The sequence below is a fragment of the Heptranchias perlo genome, chromosome 5 (genome assembly GCF_035084215.1).
Source record: "Heptranchias perlo isolate sHepPer1 chromosome 5, sHepPer1.hap1, whole genome shotgun sequence".
Classification (NCBI taxonomy): Eukaryota; Metazoa; Chordata; class Chondrichthyes; order Hexanchiformes; family Hexanchidae; genus Heptranchias; species Heptranchias perlo.
In genome coordinates this window covers 114531447-114553828 of record NC_090329.1, presented here as the reverse complement: position 1 = coordinate 114553828, position 22382 = coordinate 114531447, and the positions used below count along the sequence as shown (strand labels likewise).

Here is a 22382-nt window from a genome sequence, read left to right as displayed (position 1 = left end):
TTCCTTACCTGGGGGGAAGGCTGTGATTTCAACAGGATTTTTTTTAACGGAAATTATTTTGAGTGAAAACACATTTGGGCAATCTGTAATGAGTGGTGGACAGTGGATGCGCTCTCCCTCGTACACTCTTTCGCACACTCCTGTCTTCATCAAAAGAATTGGAGGATACAGAGAAATTTCTGTGAGTGAGTACAAAGCTAATGAGGCTGCCAAGGAAGTCTTGGAGATGGTGTGTTATAAATGCTCTCATTCTCTGCAAATTATAACATTCCAAATAATCTGTGTGCTCGTATTTTAACTTTTCTGCACTACAGTGAAATTGAATAGATGGTTGATTCTTAAATCATCTTCTTGAACTTGACTTGTATTAGGTACGATCCTGATATTCTGCTGGGGTATGAGGTTCAGATGCATTCTTGGAGCTACCTTTTCCAGCGAGCTGCTGCATTAGAAGTTGATCTCTGTCGGATGATCTCCCGTATTCCAGGTAAGACTAATTTAAAATTGACACATACACTTTTTTTTAAAAAAGCGTCTTCCTCTTGCCATTCCAAGGTATGAAATGCTAAACGAGGAAGGCCTGGGAATAAGTCACTTTACATAGAATTTACAGCACAGAAACAAGCCATTCGGCCCAACTGGTCTGTGCTCCACACAAGCCTCCTCTCGCTCTACATCATCTCACTCTATTAGCATATCCTTCTATTCCTTTCTCCCTCATGTACTTATCTAGCTTCCTCTTGTTGCATTTATACTGAAGTGAATGGAGCTGTTGACATTTAGCAAGCAAGTGGGAGACGAGAACAGACTTGCAGAAAGAGAGAAAGCCAAAAGAAAGTAGGGAAAAACTAAGATTCATCAAGAGAAAACCAGAGGGTGGAAGATAGAGTAAAACAATTTACAGGAAGAGAAGCATGATTTTTATTTTTTTGTCAAAAATGGCAAGGGGTATCAACTATATTTTAAAGAATTAAATGTAACTAGTGGATCTTCTGCAGTGTTGCTTGTGATACAACGTATTGGGAAGTGATACTTAGCAGCAGAAATTTACCAGCTGTGAAGGCTCACACAACATGGGGGCCAGCTGATGTCCAAAGCAGAGTCTACAGCTTTTGAGTTTTAAAACATTTTCTTTTCTTTTAAAGATGCAGTAGGATCAGTGCTGAGGAAATCAGCTTATTTTCCAGTCCCATTGCTTTGCAGACGCATAAACTTGTGTTCAAAGCAGTAGGTCTGAATCTGCCCCTAGGAAAATCCTGACAACTGCCTAGCCTTTGGCAGTCCATTGCCATGATACTTCTCCAGCTGTCGATTTTGCTCCATCTATTCCTCACCTCCATTTTTGAAGCCCATGTCCCGAGCAGAACCTTTACTCTCTCTCATCCTGGTCATTCTTGTTGGTATGGCTCTCATCTTCACTCCCCCAAGTCTCAGAGGCACAACCATGAGTGTATCTGCACATCTGGTTTAGCCATCCATCACCAGATCTGGCTGGACCACAGCAAGCATTATTTGATCTGTACCCTCCTTTCCAGCAACAAGTGTGAGGAGCTATTGGACTACTTTGTCACTAAGATTCAGACCATCCGTTCAGCTGCCTCTGCTGATTTTCCCCCTCCTTGTCCACCAAGCCAAAGTTCCTGCCTGCCCTGGCCCTGGTCCTGATCCCACACCTTTCTCTAGTTTCTCTGCTAACTCCCCTCTTCTTCTCTGAGCTCAACTTGTCCATTAGTGCCACCTCCTGCTCTCTCGACCCCATTCCCCCTATAGGGCTGACAACCCAACTTCACTTCCTGGCCCCTATGCTAGGTGATCTCTCTCCATCGCTGTTTGTCAGTGGGGTTTGTGACAAATTGAACCAGTGTTAAAATATAACTGCTTCAAAGGGAGTGAAAAAATACAGATGCCTAAATTCACCTAAACTAAATTGTGGTGTTGTACAAGAACACAAGATACATTTACAATTCAAGATTTTTTTATTTTGGTTTCTTATTTATGATTGAGTCCTAATTAAATTATGGCAGAAGAACCAAAGGCGACATGAGGAAAAACTTTTTTTACGTAGATCTGGAATGCACTGCCTGAAAGGGTGGTGGAGGCAGATTCAATTCTGGCTTTCAAAAGGGAACTGGATAAGTACTTGAACAGAAAAAATTTGCTGGGCTACGGGGAAAGGGCAGGGGAGTGGGACTAGCTGGATTGTTCTTGACGAGCCAAAAGGCCTCCTATGCTGTAACCATTCTGTGATTCTGTAAATTACAACAAATTTAGCAACATTATGATTTTATGCCAAAATAGTTCCCTTAGGCAAGAACATGTGTATAAATTACCAGCAGAGCTACGTGTACTGGTGACTAGAATCCAAGCATTATTTCAAGACTGATACACATTGTTTCAGTTTTACTGATACTATTGTATATGAAGATTTTAAAACATCTTTTGTTTTATTAGATGACGACCGAGAAAATCGATTTGCTCCGGAAAGGGATGAATTTGGTGCAACTGCCATGTCTGAGATAAACATTGTGGGACGGATCATTCTGAATGTTTGGAGAATGATGAGGAGCGAGGTAACTGGTCACATTTTGCAAAGTATAATTTGGGTACATCACTAGCATGACACAAACTGAGTAGGTTCAGAAAACATTGCAGACTCAGTAAAGCTCCGATTGTTTACCAGCAGTCTCTGATCTCTAAATTTTGATTCTGCTAAAACACATAACTACACTTTTTTCTTTAGAATATATTGAATACTTGAAGAAATTTGTAGGTGAAGAACTGAACAGTACTAAATAAAGAGATGTGTTTTAGCAGATGTAATTGAAATGGTAAGTACCCATTTTTTAAAAAGGAGACAGCTAATCTGGATAATTACAGGCCGGTTAGCTTAACTGTAGTAGGGGAATTTTTTTTTTTTTAAAAGAGAATTTATCTAGATATTTGGCAATTTCATCCTAATTAAAGAGAAAATTGTTAGAAGTGGCCAGCACAGATTTCAAAAGGGACGACTGTGCTTTACAAATCTCAGAATTCTTTGAGGAGGTAAAAGACATGGTATTTGGGGAAATGCAGTGGATGTAGTGTACATGGACTTTAGGAAAGACCTTGACAAGGTACCATGTGGGAGATTATCAGAGAAGATTAGGATGTATGGAATTTGGATAGGATAGCACACTGGATTTAAAAATTGGTCAGAAGGGAGAAAACAGAGTAGGTGTTAAGGGCAGTTTTTCAGCGAAGTGGGTAGTGGTGCCCTTCAGGGTTCAGTTCTGGGGCCACTTCTGTTTACTGCATATATCAGTGATTTGGATATAGGCCTAGAGGGAGTATTGTTGAAATTTGCAGATGATGCCAAAATAAGAAGTGTAGTTAATTCTTTAGAGGACCAAAAGAAACTGCAAATGGATATTGATAAGGGAATGGGCTTAAGAACTGGCAGATGGAATTCAGTGTCTGTGAGGTAATGCATTTTGTTTTTTTTTTAAAAATGACAGCATGGAAGTAGACTCGGTGCTGTGGAAGTGCGGGGGATACTTTGGGGTACAGGTTCACAGAATATTAAAGGCAGCACCCCCGATTGATAAGGCTGTTTTTAAAAAAAAATATATAGAATTTCTAGTTTTAATCTCGAAATATAAAATATAAAAGCCAAGAGGTGGTGATGAGCATATATGCAACCTCAATAAGATCTTTGTGTATTGTATGCAGTATTCGGCCCACTATAAAAAGGATATTGAGGCTTCAGCGGGTACATCGCAGATTCACTGGGATGTTGCCTGTTATGAGGAAAAATTGTTTCTTTTTTCATTAGAACAACACCGCTTACAAGATGATCTGACACAAGTATTTAAAATTATGAAAGGTTGGGGCAGGGTAGGTAGAAACAGATTATTTCCAGCAGTTGAGTGGCCATAGATCCAAGAGTAAATGTAAGAGATTTAGATCAGTAGGAGGGAGAAACTTCAGAGTTGAGTCTGTGGAGTTCACTTCCAGCATTAGTGGTTGAGGCAGAAACAATATCAACATTCAAGATTTGATTGGATAGGTGGATGAAGAAAAAGGGGTTGAAGGGATTTAGAAAAAGGTGGGCAAATGTGATTAAATCTATTTGATTGCATATAGGGTAAATGCCAAGAGCCCTGTTTTCATGTTGTAACTTCTATGTATTTGAGTTTTAATAGGAAATACAGTGCCATATGTAATATGTCATATCAATACACAGTAAAGGAAGCTTGCAATAAATGATGTCCATGATCACTAGAAAACCATAAACTCACTTTTACACACCTCATACAGCACCCCGTTCCAAGAGAGTGATGTCCATGTGCCACACTCCTCATTTCACATTTGAACTGGAGCCAGTGCCTAATGTGCTGGGCTCCACTTTTACACAGAGACCCACAAAAGATAAAACAATCCTCTATTGACTGCCTTATTCTGGCAGTAAAATCACCAACCACTGGTTCCTAGGTTTGCTTACACTAGAATGCAACTAGAATCACAGAAAATTTACAGCACAGAAGGAGGCCATTCAGTCCATCGTGTCTGCGCCGGCTGAGAAACGAGCCACCAGCCTAATCCCACTTTCCCGCATTTGGTCCGTAGCCCTGCAGGTCACGGCTCTTCAGGTGCACATCCAGGTATTTTTTAAATGAGTTGAGGGTTTCTGCCTCTACCACCCACTCAGGCAGTGAGTTCCAGACCCCCACCACCCTCTGGGTGAGAATTTTCTTCATTTCCACTCTAATCCTTCTACCAATCACTTTAAATCTATGCCCCCTGGTTATTGACCCCTTTGCTAAGGAAAATAGGTCCTTCCTATCCACCCTATCTAGGCCCCTCACAATTTTGTACGCATCAATCAAATCACCCCTCTACCTCCTCTGTTCCAAGGAAAACAACCCCAGCCTATCCAATCTGTCGTCATAGCTAAAGTTCTCCAGTCCTGGCAACATCCTTGTAAATCTCCTCTGCACCCTCATTACATCCTTCCTGTAATGTGGTGACCAGAACTGTGGGCATTACTGAAGCTGTGGCCTACCTAGTGTTTTACACAGTTCCAGCATAACATCCCTGCTTTTATATTCTATTGTAAACAATTTTACAACACCAAGTTATAGTCCAACAATTTTATTTTTAATCCCACAAGCTTTCGGGGGCTTCCCCCTTCCTCAGGCGGTGTGGAAATGACATTTTCGAATCCTTCGCATTTTAAGATCACAGAACAATGCCTGGTGATTACTTCCCGTTGCCAAGGCAATCACAGTGAGCAGACAGAAAGGTGTCACCTAAAAAGGCCACCGAATATACAAACCCCCAAAAAAAAAGAGAGAAGGAAGACAGTCAATGACCCGTTATATTAAAAACAGATAACATTTGTTCGCTGGTTTGGTTACGTGTAGTGTGACATGAACCCAAGATCCCGGTTGAGGCCGTCCTCATGGGTGCGGAACTTGGCTATCAATTTCTGCTCGACGATTTTGCGTTGTCGTGTGTCTCGAAGGCCGCCTTGGAGTATGCTTACCCGAAGGTCGGTGGCTGAATGTCCATGACTGCTGAAGTGTTCCCCGACAGGGAGAGAACCCTCCTGTTTGGCGATTGTTGCGCGGTGTCCGTTCATCCGTTGTCGCAGCGTCTGCATGGTCTCGCCAATGTACCATGCTCTGGGGCATCCTTTCCTGCAACGTATGAGGTAGACAACGTTGGCCGAGTCACAGGAGTATGAACCGTGCACCTGGTGGGTGGTGTCCTCTCGTGTGATGGTGGTATCTGTGTCGATGATCTGGCATGTCTTGCAGAGGTTACCGTGGCAGGGTTGTGTGGTGTCGTGGACACTGTTCTCCTGAAGGCTGGGTAATTTGCTGCGAACGATGGTTTGTTTGAGGTTGGGTGGCTGTTTAAAGGCGAGTAGTGGAGGTGTGGGGATGGCCATAGCGAGGTGTTCGTCATCATTGATGACATGTTGAAGGCTGCGGAGAACATGGCGTAGTTTCTCCGCTCCGGGGAAGTACTGGACGACGAAGGGTACTCTGTTGGTTGCGTCCCGTGTTAGTCTTCTGAGGAGGTCTACGCGATTTTTCGATGTGGCCCGTCGGAACTGTCGATCGATGAGTCAAGCCTTCAACATGGTACATTGGCGAGACCATGCAGACGCTGCGACAACGGATGAACGGACACCGCGCAACAATCGCCAAACAGGAGGGTTCTCTCCCTGTCTGAGAACACTTCAGCAGTCATGGACATTCATCCACCGACCTTCGGGTAAGCGTACTCCAAGGCGGCCTTCGAGACACACGACAACGCAAAATCGTCGAGCAGAAATTGATAGCCAAGTTCCGCACCCATGAGGACGGCCTCAACCGGGATCTTGGGTTCATGTCACACTACACGTAACCAAACCAGCGAACAAATGTTATCTGTTTTTAATATAACGGGTCATTGACTGTCTTCCTTCTCTCTCTCTCTCTCTCTCTCTCTCTCTCTCTCTCTCTCTCTCTCTCTCTCTCTCTCTCTCTTTTTGGGGGGGTTTGTATATTCGGTGGCCTTTTTAGGTGACACCTTTCTGTCTGCTCACTGTGATTGCCTTGGCAACGGGCAGTAATCACCAGGCATTGTTCTGTGATCTTAAAATGCGAAGGATTCGAAAATGTCATTTCCACACCGCCTGAAGAAGGGGGAAGCCCCCGAAAGCTTGTGGGATTAAAAATAAAATTGTTGGACTATAACTTGGTGTTGTAAAATTGTTTACAATTGTCAACCCCAGTCCATCACCGGCATCTCCACATCATTTATATTCTATGCCTCGGCTAATAAAGGAAAGCATTCCATATGCCTTCTTAACCACCTTATCTACCTATCCTGCTACCTTCAGGGATCTGTGGACATGCACTCCAAGGTCCCTCACTTCATCTACACCTCAGTATCTCCCCATTTATTGTGTATTCCCTCACCTTGTTTGCTCTCCCCAAATGCATTACCTCACACTTCTCCAGACTGAGCTCCATTTGCCACTTTTCTGCCCATTTGGCCAGTCCATTGATATCTTCCTGCAGTCTACAGCTTTCCTCCTCACTATCAACCACACGGCCTATCTTTGTGTCATCTGCAAATTTCTTAATCATGCCCCCTACGTTTAAGTCCAAATCGTTAATATATACCACAAAAAGCAAAGGACCTAGTACCAAGCCCTGTGGCACCCCACTGGAAACAGCCTTCCAGTTGCAAAAACACCCGTCTACCATTACCCTCTGCTTCCTGACACTGAGCCAATTTTGGATCCAATTTGCCACATTCCCTTTGATCCCATGGGCCTTTACTTTTTTGACCAATCTGCCTTGTGGGACCTTGTTAAAAGCCTTGCTAAAATCCATGTAGACTACATCAATTGCGCTACCCTCAGCGACCCTCCTTTTCAACTCGTCGAAAAATGCAATCAAGTTAGTCAGACACTACCCTCCCTTAACAAATCCGTGCTTACTGTCCTTGATTAGTTCGTGCCTTTCTAAGTGACAGTTTATCCTGTCCCTCGGAATCAATTCCGAATCATAGAAGTTACAACATGGAAACAGGCCCTTCAGCCCAACATGTCCATGGCGCCCTGTTTATACCATTAAGCTAGTCCCAATTTCCTGCACTTGGCCCATATCCCTCTATAATTTGCCCATCAGGCTGACTGGCCTGTAATTACTCAGTCTATCCTTTGCTCTCTTTTTAAACAATGGTACAACGTTAGCAGTCTTCCAATCCTCCGGCACTACGCCTGTATCCAGTGAAGTTTGGAAAATGATTGTTAAACCCTCTGCTATTTCCTCCCTGGTTTCTTTTAACAGCCTGGGATACATTTCAAGCTGATGGAAGGTATCCATACATCTGCAATCACCTGCATTCCTCTAGTGGAAAAGTGCTTTTAAAAGGACATTGTCTCTCTGTTAGGGAGATTGAGACAAGTTTAGTCTCAAGCAGCCTGCTTTCAAAGCTTTGCTACAGAAAATGTAACTTTGAACAAATGATCTTTTGAGGCAAATGATTTTCTCTTAAAACGTGCTCAGTAGCAAAGTGTACTAAAGAATCCCCTTTTTGTTTCAGGTTCCAAATAGACTATTTTAATAGTAGAATAGTCATTGAATATTCAGCTGAAATGCCAACAACTGCTTGGTTACACATTCTTTTTTGGATAAGTTTGTAGGACATGTTAAAATAACTTGTGGCACAGGCCAAAACTGACTGGGGTACAGTGATTCGTGGTGGTCAGCAGAGGTCTGTTCTTTATACATTTTGTATATTACCTTCCTTTAGATTTAGTTTGTGGTCAGGCAAATTGTATACTATGGAGGGAAATGTGACTATCATTCCATGCTCTGTCATTGTACATTTCTTTGTGCACAAGCTTTCTATTTACATTAGAAACACTAACACTTTTAAAAGCAATATATAATTTTTTATTGATTGCAAATTATTATGCACATGAATTAATCACTAAACAGTAATATTTTTTCATATTTTGGTCTGTGCTGCAATTTATTTTAATATATCCTTCAAAAGTATTTTAAAGGATGAGGATATGTGACTTTGCATTTCAGCTGGATACTTTTTAAAATTAGAATTCATGCCACCCAACAAAAAAAAACCTACAAGTGACAAAAAAAAAGACTTTGGAACTTAAAACAAAAGGGAACTCTTCACACTTTGCAACTGATTACAGTTCGGGGGAAAGTTGTCTCAAAAACATGGTTTATTCAAAGTTATATTTTTGGTTGCAGTATCATGTTTTAATTACCACAGAATTGTGTGTAAATGACATACTGCCTGTCTGTAAATGACCAATGTGAAGTTTATAATTTATCAGTTCAAAAAGTAACTGACTGCTAGACTCAGTCAGATACCTGCACTTTTTAATAGAGAAAGTATCTGAACCCTGTCATAGTATAATACAGCACAGGAGGAGGCCATTCAGCCCATCATGCCTGTGCTGGCTCTTTGAAAGAGCTATCCAATTAGTCCCACTCCCTTGCTCTTTCCCCATAGCCCTGTAAATTTTTTCCCTTCAAGTATTTATCTAATTCCCTTTTGAAAGTTACTATCAAGTCTGCTTCTGCAACTTCAGGCAGTGCATTCCAGATCATGCGTTTAAATAAAAATGTTTCCTCATGTCTCCTCTGGCTCTTTTGCCAACCACCTTAAATCTGTGTCCTCTGGTTACTGACCCTTCTGCCACTGGAAACAGATTAAATATGGAGAAACTATCAAAACAGTTAATGATTTTGAACACCTATATCAAATCTCCCTTAACCTTCTCTGCTCTAAGGAGAACAACCCCAGCTTCTTCAATCTCTCCATGTAATTGAAGTCCCTCATCCTTGGTACCATTCTAGTAAATCTCTTCTGCACCCTTTCTAAGGCCTTGACATCCTTCCTAAGGTGTGGTGCCTAGAATTGGACACAATAGTCCAGCTGAGGCCTAACCAATATTTTATAAAAGTTTAGCATAACTTCCTTGCTTTTGTACTCTGTGCCTCTATTAATAAAGCCCAGGATCCCATCTGCTTTTTTAACAGCCTTCTCAACTTGTCCTGCCACCTTCAAAGATTTGTGTACATGCACCCCCCAGGTGTCTCTGTTCCTGCGTCTACTTTAAAATTGTACCATTTAGTTTATATTGCCTCTCCTCATTCTTCTTACCAAAATGTATCACTTCACACTTCTCTGCATTAAATTTCATCTGGCATGTGTCTGCCCATTTCACCAGTCTGTCTATATCCTCCTGAAGTCTGTTACTATCCTCCATATTGTTTACTACATTCCCGAGTTTCGTGTCATCTGCAAACTTTGAAATTATTCCCTGTATACCAAAGTCCAGGTCGTTAATATAAATCAAAAAGAGCAGTGGTCCTAATACTGACCCCTGGGGAATACCACTGTATACTTCCCTCCAGTCTGAAAAATAACCGTTCACCACTACTCTCTGCTTTCTGTCCCTTAGCCAATTTTGTATCCATGCTGCCACTGTCCCTTTAATCCCATGGGCTTTAAACCCTATTGGACATTTAATACATATTCAGTTTATTTTCTTCCCAAACCTTTCTCCACTGATTATTCTACAATGCTTTTATTGGCATACTTTTGGTTACTGTCATGTTCAGTTAATTGTACAAGGTCTTAAGTAGTTTGTATATAAAATGCAATGATTTTGTGTAGTATTGTAATTTTTTTTTCTTACAGGTTGCTCTCAACAATTACTCTTTTGAGAATGTAGCCTTTCATGTTCTTCACCAGCGTTTTCCACTCTTTTCCTTCCGTGTCCTGTCCGACTGGTTTGATAATAAGACCGATCTGTACAGGTAATCTTCTCCAGTACAACTATATTTTAACAATTAACTTGCATGCTTAGGTCTGGATTATATTTGGATTTCCAGGTATGTTTGATTTACAGTGCAATATTCATAAAGCTCAGCCTGTTCAGTTATCCAATCTAGCTTATATTAAACAAAATATACCCTTATTCTGAATGATGCCTAAAGACTAGGAGTAGGGTTTGCTCACTGTTTCAAATGAAACCTACTATTCTACTGGGTTAAGTGCTGTGCTACATTAATGGCACAGGTTTCTTATGCCCCCAGTCTCTTACAACCATTTTATTTCCGAGCAGCCAGCCTAAGTGACTGTGGCAAGTTTACTTCGTCACCAGTTCGGATGGGTTTCATACAATGTAAAAGCAACTTAAAACTCAAACTACGATGTCTGGGACTCCATGGAGTATCTGAAAAGTTTATCAGATGGGGAAAGAAGGCATATGAAGGATTTTTTTTAAAAAGTGGACTGAATTTTAAAATGTCAGTGGATCAATCAGGGTTGTACTTATTAACCCACCTTGTTACATGAAGCGATGAGAGGTCGACTCACAAAAAGCAGTGAGCCTGAACTTGGATGGCAGGAGTACCCGCTAACCTTTGGTCAAGGAGCACAGTTCCAAGATTGAGGACTGCTCTCATAGACCCATTATAGGGCAGCACAATGTACTTATTTTTAGAAATAATATTTGTGTTGTATGTAGATATATACCAACAGAAATTTGAAAGCATGAAACCCTAAACACAAACCTATTCATTGCTAGGTAAAAATTGTAACTACTTTTCTGAACTAGATCAACATTTGTTTCCATAAACGAAATGTCTAAAGTTTGATTGTAGATCACCAATACAAGTCTCCTTAGCTGTGTACCATGCACCTTTTCATCCACCCAAGTATCAAGAGGACAGGCTAGAAACCTTGCCTGCTCAGAGCACATCAGCTGTGGGCTCCCGGCAGCAATGTACTTCATAACTTTCTCTTCAGTTCTCAGTGCCTAACTGCAACTTAGTTGCTCTTGATTGGGACAGAATTGGTCAGACTAGGTGTTACAAATTTTGGGTCTGCTGTAGATGCCTTCTCCAGTTCAGTTGGGACTTGGTGTGAGTTAGGATATGGGCAACAGAGTTTTGGATGAGCTCAAGTGTCCCATTCATCATACGAACTGGATGCCATGAACTTGTGTACACCCCATTTGTCTAAAATTTAATTGTAGCTCAGATATTACAAGTCTCCTTAAGCTGTGTACCATGCACCTTTTCCAATCCTTTGATAAGTGGAACTGATGAACACTGAGACAAGTTCGATGACCATTCTGTTTCCAAACACACGCTATCTGACTTGAAATTGGAACTGTATCCCATTTCCCAATGTTTACATCCTCCACCTTCACGAGCAGAAAATAATCAGTCCTCATTTTTCCTTCCTTTACTGACAAAGTACATTCCTCCACTCAGCAAAAATGAATTTAGAAGAATATCTGCTAATGGTATGAGATAGATACAAATGAGTTCCTGAAATGAGTACAGTAACTTCTGGAGTGTTCTGGTGATTCGAATGTCTGGGCTTTTATTTTATTACAGATGGAAGATGATTGATCATTATATTTGCCGCGTACGTGGAAATCTACTGTTGCTGGAACGGCGGGATGTGATTGGAAGAACGAGCGAATTGGCACGACTATTTGGTATCTTGTTCTATCATGTGCTGACAAGAGGTGCACAGGTTAGTGGTTAACTTTTAGGTCCTGTGTCTAGTGTAGAAACGATGCTGTCATTCTCATATTACTGTTTACTACAGATGTTAGGATAATCTATCAGGACTTGTAAAATCCAAACTGATGACTTGAATATTTTTCCTGTTGTATTTGTAATTTGCAACTGTTCTAATTGTCATAAATTAACAGGAAAAGTGGTGAATAAAATAATTATGCTGTGCTGAACTGCAGCTGAATTTGGTGTGCACAATAGTTCTAAATTTATAGAAAGGGAGTTTGCATGCTCCACCTTTTCTGCCACCCTGTTGGACCCTTCCCCCAAATTAAACTCTGCTTCCAGATTTGGATTTTAACCTTTATTCTGTGCAAATCTCTTTGAGCATGAGAGGTTCCATAGAATTATGGTGGAAACCAATAGTACTGGTTGTACACTGGTGAAATGTGTTGTCCTTACTTAAGATCTCTCTAGCAATATTAACGGGCATTTGCTGGACTAAAACAAGTCTCTTCCTGGGTTAACGTGTACAGTCTAGATTATAGAATATCTGCAAGATACTACATGGCATAGGGGTATACTTCCCTCCAGGTATTTGAGCTAGCTTCTAGCAAAGAAGTCATACAATTGGGTAGAGTTACTGTAATTTGTGTCCTTGAGCTAAAGTTATTCTGTATTACATAATGCCTTTCTCCATGTACTTTTGGTTGTTAAATTAGCATTAATTGATTAGCACGTTCTAATGTTTGGGCAAAGCATTTATCTGTGTAAAATACAACAAAAGTTCATTTGGTTTATATTTTAAATACTTTTTAATTAAAATTTACCTGCATCCCTCCTTCAGGTGGATGACATTTAATTCCTCTGGGACCACTTGTTGACCTTGTGATGCTCTAAATGGTCAAAAACAACAGACCGTTCCCCTCAGGATCATATAATGTAAAGAAAAAAATGAATTTGCACTTACTGCCTTAGCACATCCTCAGAATGTTCCAAAGCACTTCACAAACAATTTTTTTTTGTGTTGTTACTTATTATGTACAACAACTTGCATTTATATAATGCCTTTAACTTAGTAAAACATCCTAAGGTGCTTCACAGGATCATAATCAAACACCAAGCCAAGGAAGAAGATATTAGCACAGGTGAACAAAAGCTTGGTCAAAGAGGTAGGTTTTAAGGAGTATCTTAAAGGAGGAGAGAGAGGCGGAGAGGATTAGGGAGGGAATTCTAGAGCTTAGGGCCTAGGCAGCTGAAGGCATGTCCACTGGTTGGGTGTATGAAGTGGGGGATGCATAAGAGGCTGGAGTTGGGGGAACGCAGAGTTCCTGGGGGGTTGTAGGACTGGAGGAGGTTACAGTGATAGGGACAGTCGAGGCCATGGAGGGATTTCAACATGAGAATTTTAGAATGGAGGCATTGGTGGACCAGGAGCTTAATGTAAGTCAGCGAGCACAGGAGTGATGGGTGAGCGGGACTTGGTGCGCATTAAGATACAGGCAGCACAAGTTTTGGATGAGCTTAAGTTTATGGAAGATGGAAGACTGGCCAGAGAGCAAACATAGCAGCCAATTGAATGCATCAAATCCCACAAACACAAATGAGATGAATGACCAGTTAAACTAGTTTTGGTGGTGTTACTTGAGGGGATAATATTGTCCAAGAGACTGAACAAACACCCTGTTCTTCAGTTAGTGCCACAGGAGCTTTACATTCACCTGAACAGATTCAGTGTCTCTTCCAGTCCCGGAGCGAACCTTTTGACTCGGGTAAAAGTGCTACCACTGAGCCAAGGTGACACTTAAGAAGTGCAGCCTGCACCCCTTATACTGCCCATGGTTATTGTGGGCAACTATTTATACCAGCCACCTACTATTTTTAGGCTATAGCACCTAAAATTATCTTTCTGCTCACTCTCCCTCTGACTCAAGTTTGTGCTCTCTCTACCCCGTCCCCTCCCCAGCTCGGATAGACACTGTGGACCAATCACTTGTGTGCTGAAGGAAAGACATTTAAAATAGTCAAAAGTTCCTCTCTGCGTGTGATGAGCAGATTTGGACTTTCTCTCGTTAACGACCTTCAGTCGCATATTTTTGCCCATTGTGAAACCAGATTCATTAGACTTAAACCAGTTGCATTGTAAAGATGGCTCAAATTTAATGTCATACTAGATGTCCAACTGTGAATCATTTACTCAGTTTTACTGAGGACAAACTTCAGAACCATATTACAGCTGTAAAATATGAACTCAAGAGGTTACACTCTGACAGGGACCAAAGAGCTTTGATGTATGTCATTAGTTGGGATTGTTGCACAGTTATCTATCCCTTTCATTGTGAGTGGAAGTGTACTTATCGCCCACCAATAGGATTTTTTTTTAATAATCCTCACCTGAATTTGTTCATTGAGCCATTGATTTTGTTTGTCTAAAATCTAAGCACAGGCCACTGCAACAAGTTAGTATCCTGGGCTGCCTCTTAGCTAAGCCAGTTTTCCATGCAATGCTGTTATCTAAAGTTTAAACAGAATTATCTTTTGGAAATCTGTGTAGCAAACAGTTTTAGTATGTTGCACAGACCATCTGGAATTTTGTGTTTTAAAGCAGTAATCTCATCGTTTCCTGTTTCACATGGCCTTAATCATTCAGGACCACAGTCACGTTTTATACTAAAATGCTAAGCAGGCATAATTATAATGCATACAATTGTTTTGGCAGTTGCAATAGGAATAATTAATAAAATTCTACTTTATTTCAGCAAAGGATTTTGGGCATCCTTTATACCATTACAGCACACATCCAGAATGTAATGCTTCTGAGGACCTCTTAGCTCAAAATCTAATGAATACATTACAGCATAACCTTTTCAGAGCGCATGGCTTCTGCTAGATGTAAAAGTAACTCCTCTGTGAAAGGAAGTGATAAACACTTGCATAGGTTGAACACACAGTACCTACAATAGCTCCATTGAAATTATTGTTGTGGGGCATGTTCGTAATTGCTCTTGTACGGTACAGAAGCAGATTTTTGCAAGTGCTCCAGTATGACCCATCATGGAACATTAGACGTTTACAGCAGAGATGGAGGCAATTCGGCCTATCATGTCTGTGCCAGCTCTTTGCTAGAGCAATCCAAAACTAATGCCGCTGCCCTGCTGTCTCTTTATAGCCTTGTATCTTTCTCTGCTTCAAATATTTGTCCAGTTTTCCCTTTAAAGACGTAATGGTCTCTGCCTCGTGCTCTTTGTGTTAAAGTTTTGCATGTTCCAGCAGTCCACTGTGTAAACAAATACAACAAAATTCCTCCTAACCCCTCTCCTTACTCTGGGAAATCAGTAACAAGTGGTCAACTTCAAATTATCAGAGGAAACAGTCTTTTCCATATTTGTACTATCATAAGGAGACTTTCTGGTGCCAACCTGGTGAAGCTACAACACAGGATTACATGCATGCTAAACAGCGGAAGCAACATGCTATAGACAGAGCTAAGCGATTCCACAACCAACGGATCAGATCAAAGCTCTGCAGTCCTGCCACATCCAGTTGTGAATGGTGGAGGACAATTAAACAACAGGAGGAGGAGGCTCTGCAAACATCCCCATCCTCAATGATGGCTGAGTCCAGCACGTGAGTGCAAAAGACAAGGCTGAAGCATTTGCAACCATCTTCAGCCAGAAGTGCCGAGTAGATGATCCGTATCGGCCTCCTCCCGATATCCCCGCCACCACAGAAGCCAGTCTTCAGCCAATTTGATTCATTCCACATGATATCAAGAAACGGCTGAGTGCACTGGATACAGCAAAGGCTATGGGCCTCGACAACATCCCAGCTGTAGTGCTGAAGACTTGTGCTCCAGAACTAGCTGTGCCTCTAGCCAAGCTGTTCCAGTACAGCTACAACACTGGCATCTACCCGACAATGTGGAAAATTGCCCAGGTATGTCCTGTCCACAAAAAGCAGACACATCCAATCCGGCCAATTACCACCTCATCAGCAAAGTGATGGAAGGTGTCATCGACAGTGCTATCAAGCAGCACTTACTCACCAATAACCTGCTCACCGATGCTCAGTTTGGGTTCCGCCAGGACCACTCTGCTCCAGACCTCATTACAGCCTTGGTCCAAACATGGACAAAAGAGCTGAATTCCAGAGGTGAGCTGAGAGCGACTGCCCTTGACATCAAGGCAGCATTTGACCAAGTGTGGCACCAAGGAGCCCTGGTAAAATTGAAGCCAATGGGAATCAGGGGGAAAACTCTCCAGTGGCTGGAGTCACACCTAGCACAAAGGAAGATGGTAGTGATTGTTGGAGGCCAATCATCTCAGCCCTAGGACATTGCTGCAGGAGTTCCTCAGGGCAGTGTCCTTGGCCCAACCATCTTCAGCTGCTTCATCAATGACCTTCCCTCCATCATAAGGTCAGAAATGGGATGTTCGCTGATTGCACAGTGTTCAGTTCCATTCGTAACCCCTCAGATAATGAAGTAGTCTGTGCCTGCATGCAGCAAGACCTGGACAACACCCAGGCTTGGGCTGATAAGTGGCAAGTAACATTCGTGCCAGGCAATAACTATCTCCAACAAGAGAGTCCAACCACTTCCCCTTGACATTCAAAGGCATTACCACGCCATATCCCCTGCCATCAACGTCCTGGGGGTCACCATTGACCAGAAATTTAACTGGACCAGCCACATAAATACTGTGGCTACAAGAGCAGGTCAGAAGCTGGGTATTCTGCAGCGAGTGACTCACTTCCTGACTCCCCAAAGCCTTTCCACTATCTACAAGGCATAAGTCAGGAGTGTGATGGAATACTCTCCACTTGCCTGGATGAGTGCAGCTCCAACAACACTCAAGAAGCTCGACACCATCCAGTACAAAGCAGCCCGCTTGACTGGCACCCCATCCACTACCCTAAACATTCACTTCCTTCACCACCGCAGTGTGTACTGTCTACAGGATGCACTGCAGCAACTCGCCAAGGCTTCTTCGACAGCACCTCCCAAACTCCCGACCTCTACCACCTAGAAGGATGAGGGCAGTAGGCACATGGGAGCAACAACACCTGCACGTTCCCCTCCAAGTCACACACCGTCCCGACTTGGAAATATATCACTGTTCCTTCATCGTCACTGGGTCAAAATCCTGGAACTCCCTTCCTAACAGCACTGTGGGAGAACCTTCACCACACGGACTGCAGCGGTTCAAGAAGGCGGCTCATCACCACCTTCTCAAGGGCAATTAGGGATGGGCAATAAATGCTGGCCTTGCCAGTGACGCCCACATCCCATGAACAATTTTTTTTTTAAAAAGGGATGTGAGCCCACAGAAAAAATTGCGCTTAATTCAGCATTAAATTTGCAATCCATCTTGGGTCACAGGTGAGTGTGTGTCACACTGGCCCAGTCAGGGGCATTCTTAAGTTGAGCAGACTGAGGCACATTTTAGGGTTAGGAGGAAGAGAGCTTTATTCTGCCTGTAATTCTGACATATCTGTTCTGGAATAGTATTTGATTCTAAACTTTGAAATTTCCCCCCTCACCTCGAGCACAGAATTCATCAGGAAAATCAAAATTGTACAAACCAAAGGCTCCTCTAATGGCTTATTGTATAAATGTACTCCCTGATCAAGAAGTAGGTCATCTGTCCTAGGTTTGAGCTATGTTCGAGCCGATGTAGTTACTTGATCTTAGCCCTAGTGACGGTGGAGATGTGGCCGTGGCTCTCGGCATCTTTGAGGACAAAGGTTGAAATCCACTTGAGTTCCCGAAAACTATCCAATGGCCCCTAATAGAAAGGGCATGCACGTGCATAATGCTGCCTGTCCTACTGAGTGTTTCTTGCATTTTATGTTTAAAGTTTTGTTATAGTTCACCAGCAGTCTTTGTAATATGTTCCTGTTTTTGCAGTATCGTGTTGAGTCAATGATGCTGCGTGTTGCCAAACCAATGAACTATATCGCTATAACTCCCAGTATCCAGCAGCGGTCCCAAATGAGAGCTGCTCAATGCATTCCTCTTGTGATGGAGCCCGAATCTCGCTTCTACAGCAACTCAGTCCTGGTTCTGGATTTCCAGTCCTTGTACCCTTCTATCATCATAGCTTACAACTATTGCTACTCCACATGCCTGGGCAACATTGACTATCTTGGAAAGTAAGAAATTTTTCTTTTCTAATTATATTGCAAGTTATGGTGCCCAGTATGACCGATCTTAATGGAGATTTGGATTGAGCTATTTCAACAACAAAAAATGACATTTAAACCAGGCTTACCTCAGGTGGCCTTTAGAGCAGCTTGGTTTGATGTCTACTAATTCCACTACTACGGCAAGCTGCTCGCTAACATTCTATTACATAATTTAACAAAATAAGGCAGACTGCGTTATGGTAGCGCAGTTTATTTTTTAAGGACTATATTAAAATAACATTATAGAACCAGTGTAACAGTGCAACAAAGGTAAATTCATCTTGTACAAGAAATGGGGTATGATTTTAACATTGAAAAACGGATAGGTTGGGGGCGGCATTCAAAATCGCAACCATTTCAAACCTGCCTCCAACCTGCCCATTTCCAGTTTTCACCGGGGTGGGACAAGGGGCGGGCGACCAACCCGCTCCCAAGCGGCGGGTTGATCACTAAAACCTTTCAAGGAGGTGCAAGCCTCCGTTTTTGCAGGTTTTGCAATTTGAACCCCTGGGGGCTGGGATTCCTGGGCCTTCTCCTTCACGCCTCCTTCCTACCTGCAATATGATTGCACTTTGTGTGAATCTGGAAATAACCTCACAAGCACCCTCTGCCTCTGCCTACCCAGCCAATGTCAGTACTCTCAACCAGAAGGCAATCAACTTGGGTGAAGTCCAGCCTGGTGCCATTCATCAGCATCCTGCTGCTTTTCAATGCTGATCCCAGCTTGCGCACAGGTCAAAATTGACTGCCTTGCCATAGAATGAGGAAGAGGGGGAAAGACAGTTGTGAGGATACAATTGCTTCATCATCATCACCTTACTCTTCTCTTCCTTGCCTCCGTTCACCAGACCTGTCTGCAGGAGAGAGGGTCGCAGTACGCTGACAGCACAAGAGGTGGGAGAGGGAAAAGTTTTATATTGTGGTATTTACCAGAACAAAAAACAAAATGTTCTTTTTATCTTTTATCAGACAAGAAACGTTTAAGTTTGGCTGCGCTTCCCAGAAAGTGCCTCCAGAATTACTTCACCGGCTCTGGAATGATATCACGATATCACCAAATGGGGTGGCCTTTGTGAAGGTATGAATTAAAGTGGAGTCATTGGTCAACTCTATAATATATGGTATTAAAGGTAAAACTAGTAGAGGGGTATTTTAAAATCATTCAAAGACTATCGGATTGCTTCTCTATTATTCAAACATTTATTGAAAAAGCTGGTTGCAAGGTGCTGTGGATGATGTAGTTGATGTTTGCAATGAACTTAACCCAAATTGCCTGCCTGGTTCACATTAAACAGGTGGCCCAGCTTGAGCAAAATGACTAAAAACGCAAACCTCACCTGCTCATGTATTGCTAATCATCAACTGTGTTTTAAAAAAGAACAACTTAATTTGCATATTTTCTGCTTCCTGCGTCTCTGCAATGCCTGAGGCTCAACATCAGGAGGTGCACATGAGTACATTTTTCCTCTTTCCAAATACCTATGAAGAAATGTGTTGACCTCTGTTGCATATTTTCCCAAGGAACACTGACATTAAGAGCTATGTGAGGCATTGTGGGCCTACACTGTACCACTTCAGCAAAATGCCAGAGATGGGCTGGAAAATGGTGGCACCTCTGGCCAATGTGACTAGTTCTCATTAGCCTGGTGACACGTAGTGTCTGTGTTCTCACAGACAAAGCACAACTTGGGCAAGGCACCAAACGAATGCTAATGCCCATGGAACTGTACCCCAGTGTGAGTCGACGCCTTCAGGAGAGGAGAAAATGTGTTCACTTGTCTTGGGGCTAATTCAAATGAAAATAGGCTGACCTAAACATGTAATTTTCTGTACATCTGATAGTGGTATGAAGCAAACAGTTCAATGTTTTTCTGAATCCATATGGTTAGATTCAATTTTTTTTAATTTCCCACCTTTGTTTGTTTTAGCAACTTGTTCTAATATGTGTTGGTGTTGCTGTTGTAGCCATCTGTACGAAAAGGTGTGTTGCCAAGCATGCTAGAGGAGATACTGAAGACCAGGATAATGGTGAAACAGACCATGAAAGCCCACAAGAAGGACAAAGCCCTCACAAAACTGCTTGATGCTCGACAGATGGGTCTAAAGCTCATCGCCAACTTCACTTATGGTTACACCGCTGCTAACTTTTCTGGGAGAATGCCATGTGTTGAGGTACAGTAATGATACATAAAATACACATTTTCAGAAGTTATGCTTTTTCAATTGTAAGTAAATTAAAGAAAAAGCCTCCAATTTAGCCAAGTGCGAGCTGTCTTTCAAAAAAAAAATCAAATCCATTTCACTTGTATAGTTGTGTGTATGCAGAGTATCTTTACGGGCATTATTTGGGCCGAATGACCTGTTTCTTAGCTGTAACATTTTGTAATTATTGAATATTGAGCATTAATCATGAAATAATAGGAGTTGTAACAAAAGTAATGCAGTAATCATGGGGGACTTAAATCTTCATATAGACTGGGCAAATCAAATTGGCAAAGGTAGTTTGGAGGACGAGTTCATGGAATGCATTCGAGACGGTTTCCTAGACCTATACGTCATGGAACAAACCAGGGAACAGGGCATTTTAGACCTTGTATTGTGTAATGAGACAGGGTTAATTAGTAATCCCACAGCAAAGGATCCTCTGGGGAAGAGCGATCATAATATGATAGAATTTCACATTGAGTTTGAGATTGACGTACTTAAGTCCGAAACTAGAATCTTAAACTTAAATAAAGCCAATTATATAGCAATGAGGGGCGAGTTGGCTAAGGTAGATTGAGAAATTAAATTAAAGGGTAAGATGGTTGAAAAGCAATGGCAAACATTTAAAGAAATATTTCAGTATTCTCAACAAATATACATTCCGTTGAGAAATAAAAACTCCATGGCTAACTAAAGAAGTTAAGGATAGTATTAGATTGAAAGAAGAGGCGTATAATGTTGCCAAGAAGAGTAGTAAGCCTGAGGATTGGGAGAGTTTTAGAAACCAGTAAAGGACAACCAAAAAATTGATGATAAGGGAGAAAATAGAATATGAAAGTAAACTAGCAAGAAATATAAAAATGGATTGTAAGAGCTTCTACAAGTATGTAAAAAGGAAGAGAGTAGCAAAAGTAAATGTTGGTCCCTTAGAGGCTGAGACAGGAGGAATTATAATGGTGAATCAGGAAATGGCAGATGCGTTAAACAAATATTTTGTATCTGTCTTCACAGTAGAAGACACAAAAAGCATACCAGAAATAGTCGGGAACCAAGGGTCTAATGAGAGTGAGGAACTTAACGGAATTATCAGTAGAGAAAAAATACTTGAGAAACTAATGGGACTAAAAGCCGATAAATCCCCCGGACCCGATGGCCTACATCAGAGGGCTCTAAGAGGTGGCTGCAGAGATAGCAGAAGCATTGGTTACTATCTTCCAAAATTCCCTAGATTCTAGAACGGTCCAAGTGGATTGGAAGGTAGCAAATGTAACCCCACTATTCAAGAAAGGAGGGAGAGCAAAAACGGAACTACAGGCCGGTTAGCCTGACATCAGTCCTAGGGAAAATGCTGGAATCCATTATAATGGAAGTGGTAACAGGGCACTTAAAACATCATATGATTTAGGCAGAGTCAACATGGTTTTATGAAAGGGAAATCGTGTTTGACAAATGTATTAGTTTTTTGAAGGTGTAACGAGCAAAGGGGAACCAGTGGATGTAGTATATTTGGATTTTCAAAAGGCATTTGATAAGGTGCCACATAAAAGGTTGTTATGCAAGATAAGGGCTCTTGGGGTTGAGGGTAATATATTAGCATGGATAGAGGATTGGTTAACGGACAGAAAACAGAAGGGATAAACGGGTCATTCTTAGGCTGGCAGGCTGTAACTAGTGGAGTACCGCAAGGATCAGTGCTTGCGCCTCAGCTATTTACAATCTATTAATGACCTGGGTGAAGGGACCGAGTGTAATGTATCCAAGTTTGCTGACGATACAAAGCTAGGTGGGGAAAGTAAGCTGTGAGGAGGCCAGAGTCTGCAAAGGGATATAGACAGGTTAAGTGAGTGGGCAAGAAGGTGGCAGATGGAGTATAAAGTGGGGAATTGTGAGGCTATTCACTTTGGTAGGAAGAATAGAAAAACAGAATATTTTTTAAAT

At 41.9% G+C, this 22382-nt stretch overlaps 1 protein-coding gene across 2 annotated transcripts in view; it reads left to right on the top strand.

The window, feature by feature from the left end:
• The window catches only part of rev3l (REV3 like, DNA directed polymerase zeta catalytic subunit), a 153695-nt gene that overhangs the window by 104690 nt on the left and 26623 nt on the right, over positions 1-22382 (top strand). For both annotated transcript variants that reach the window (XM_067985058.1, XM_067985059.1), the window contains 7 exons: positions 372-487; positions 2452-2570; positions 10219-10337; positions 11928-12069; positions 17962-18206; positions 19209-19317; positions 20205-20411. In XM_067985058.1, the coding sequence (XP_067841159.1) occupies positions 372-487; positions 2452-2570; positions 10219-10337; positions 11928-12069; positions 17962-18206; positions 19209-19317; positions 20205-20411 (1057 nt within the window). The remainder of the gene's footprint in view (positions 1-371; positions 488-2451; positions 2571-10218; positions 10338-11927; positions 12070-17961; positions 18207-19208; positions 19318-20204; positions 20412-22382) is intronic.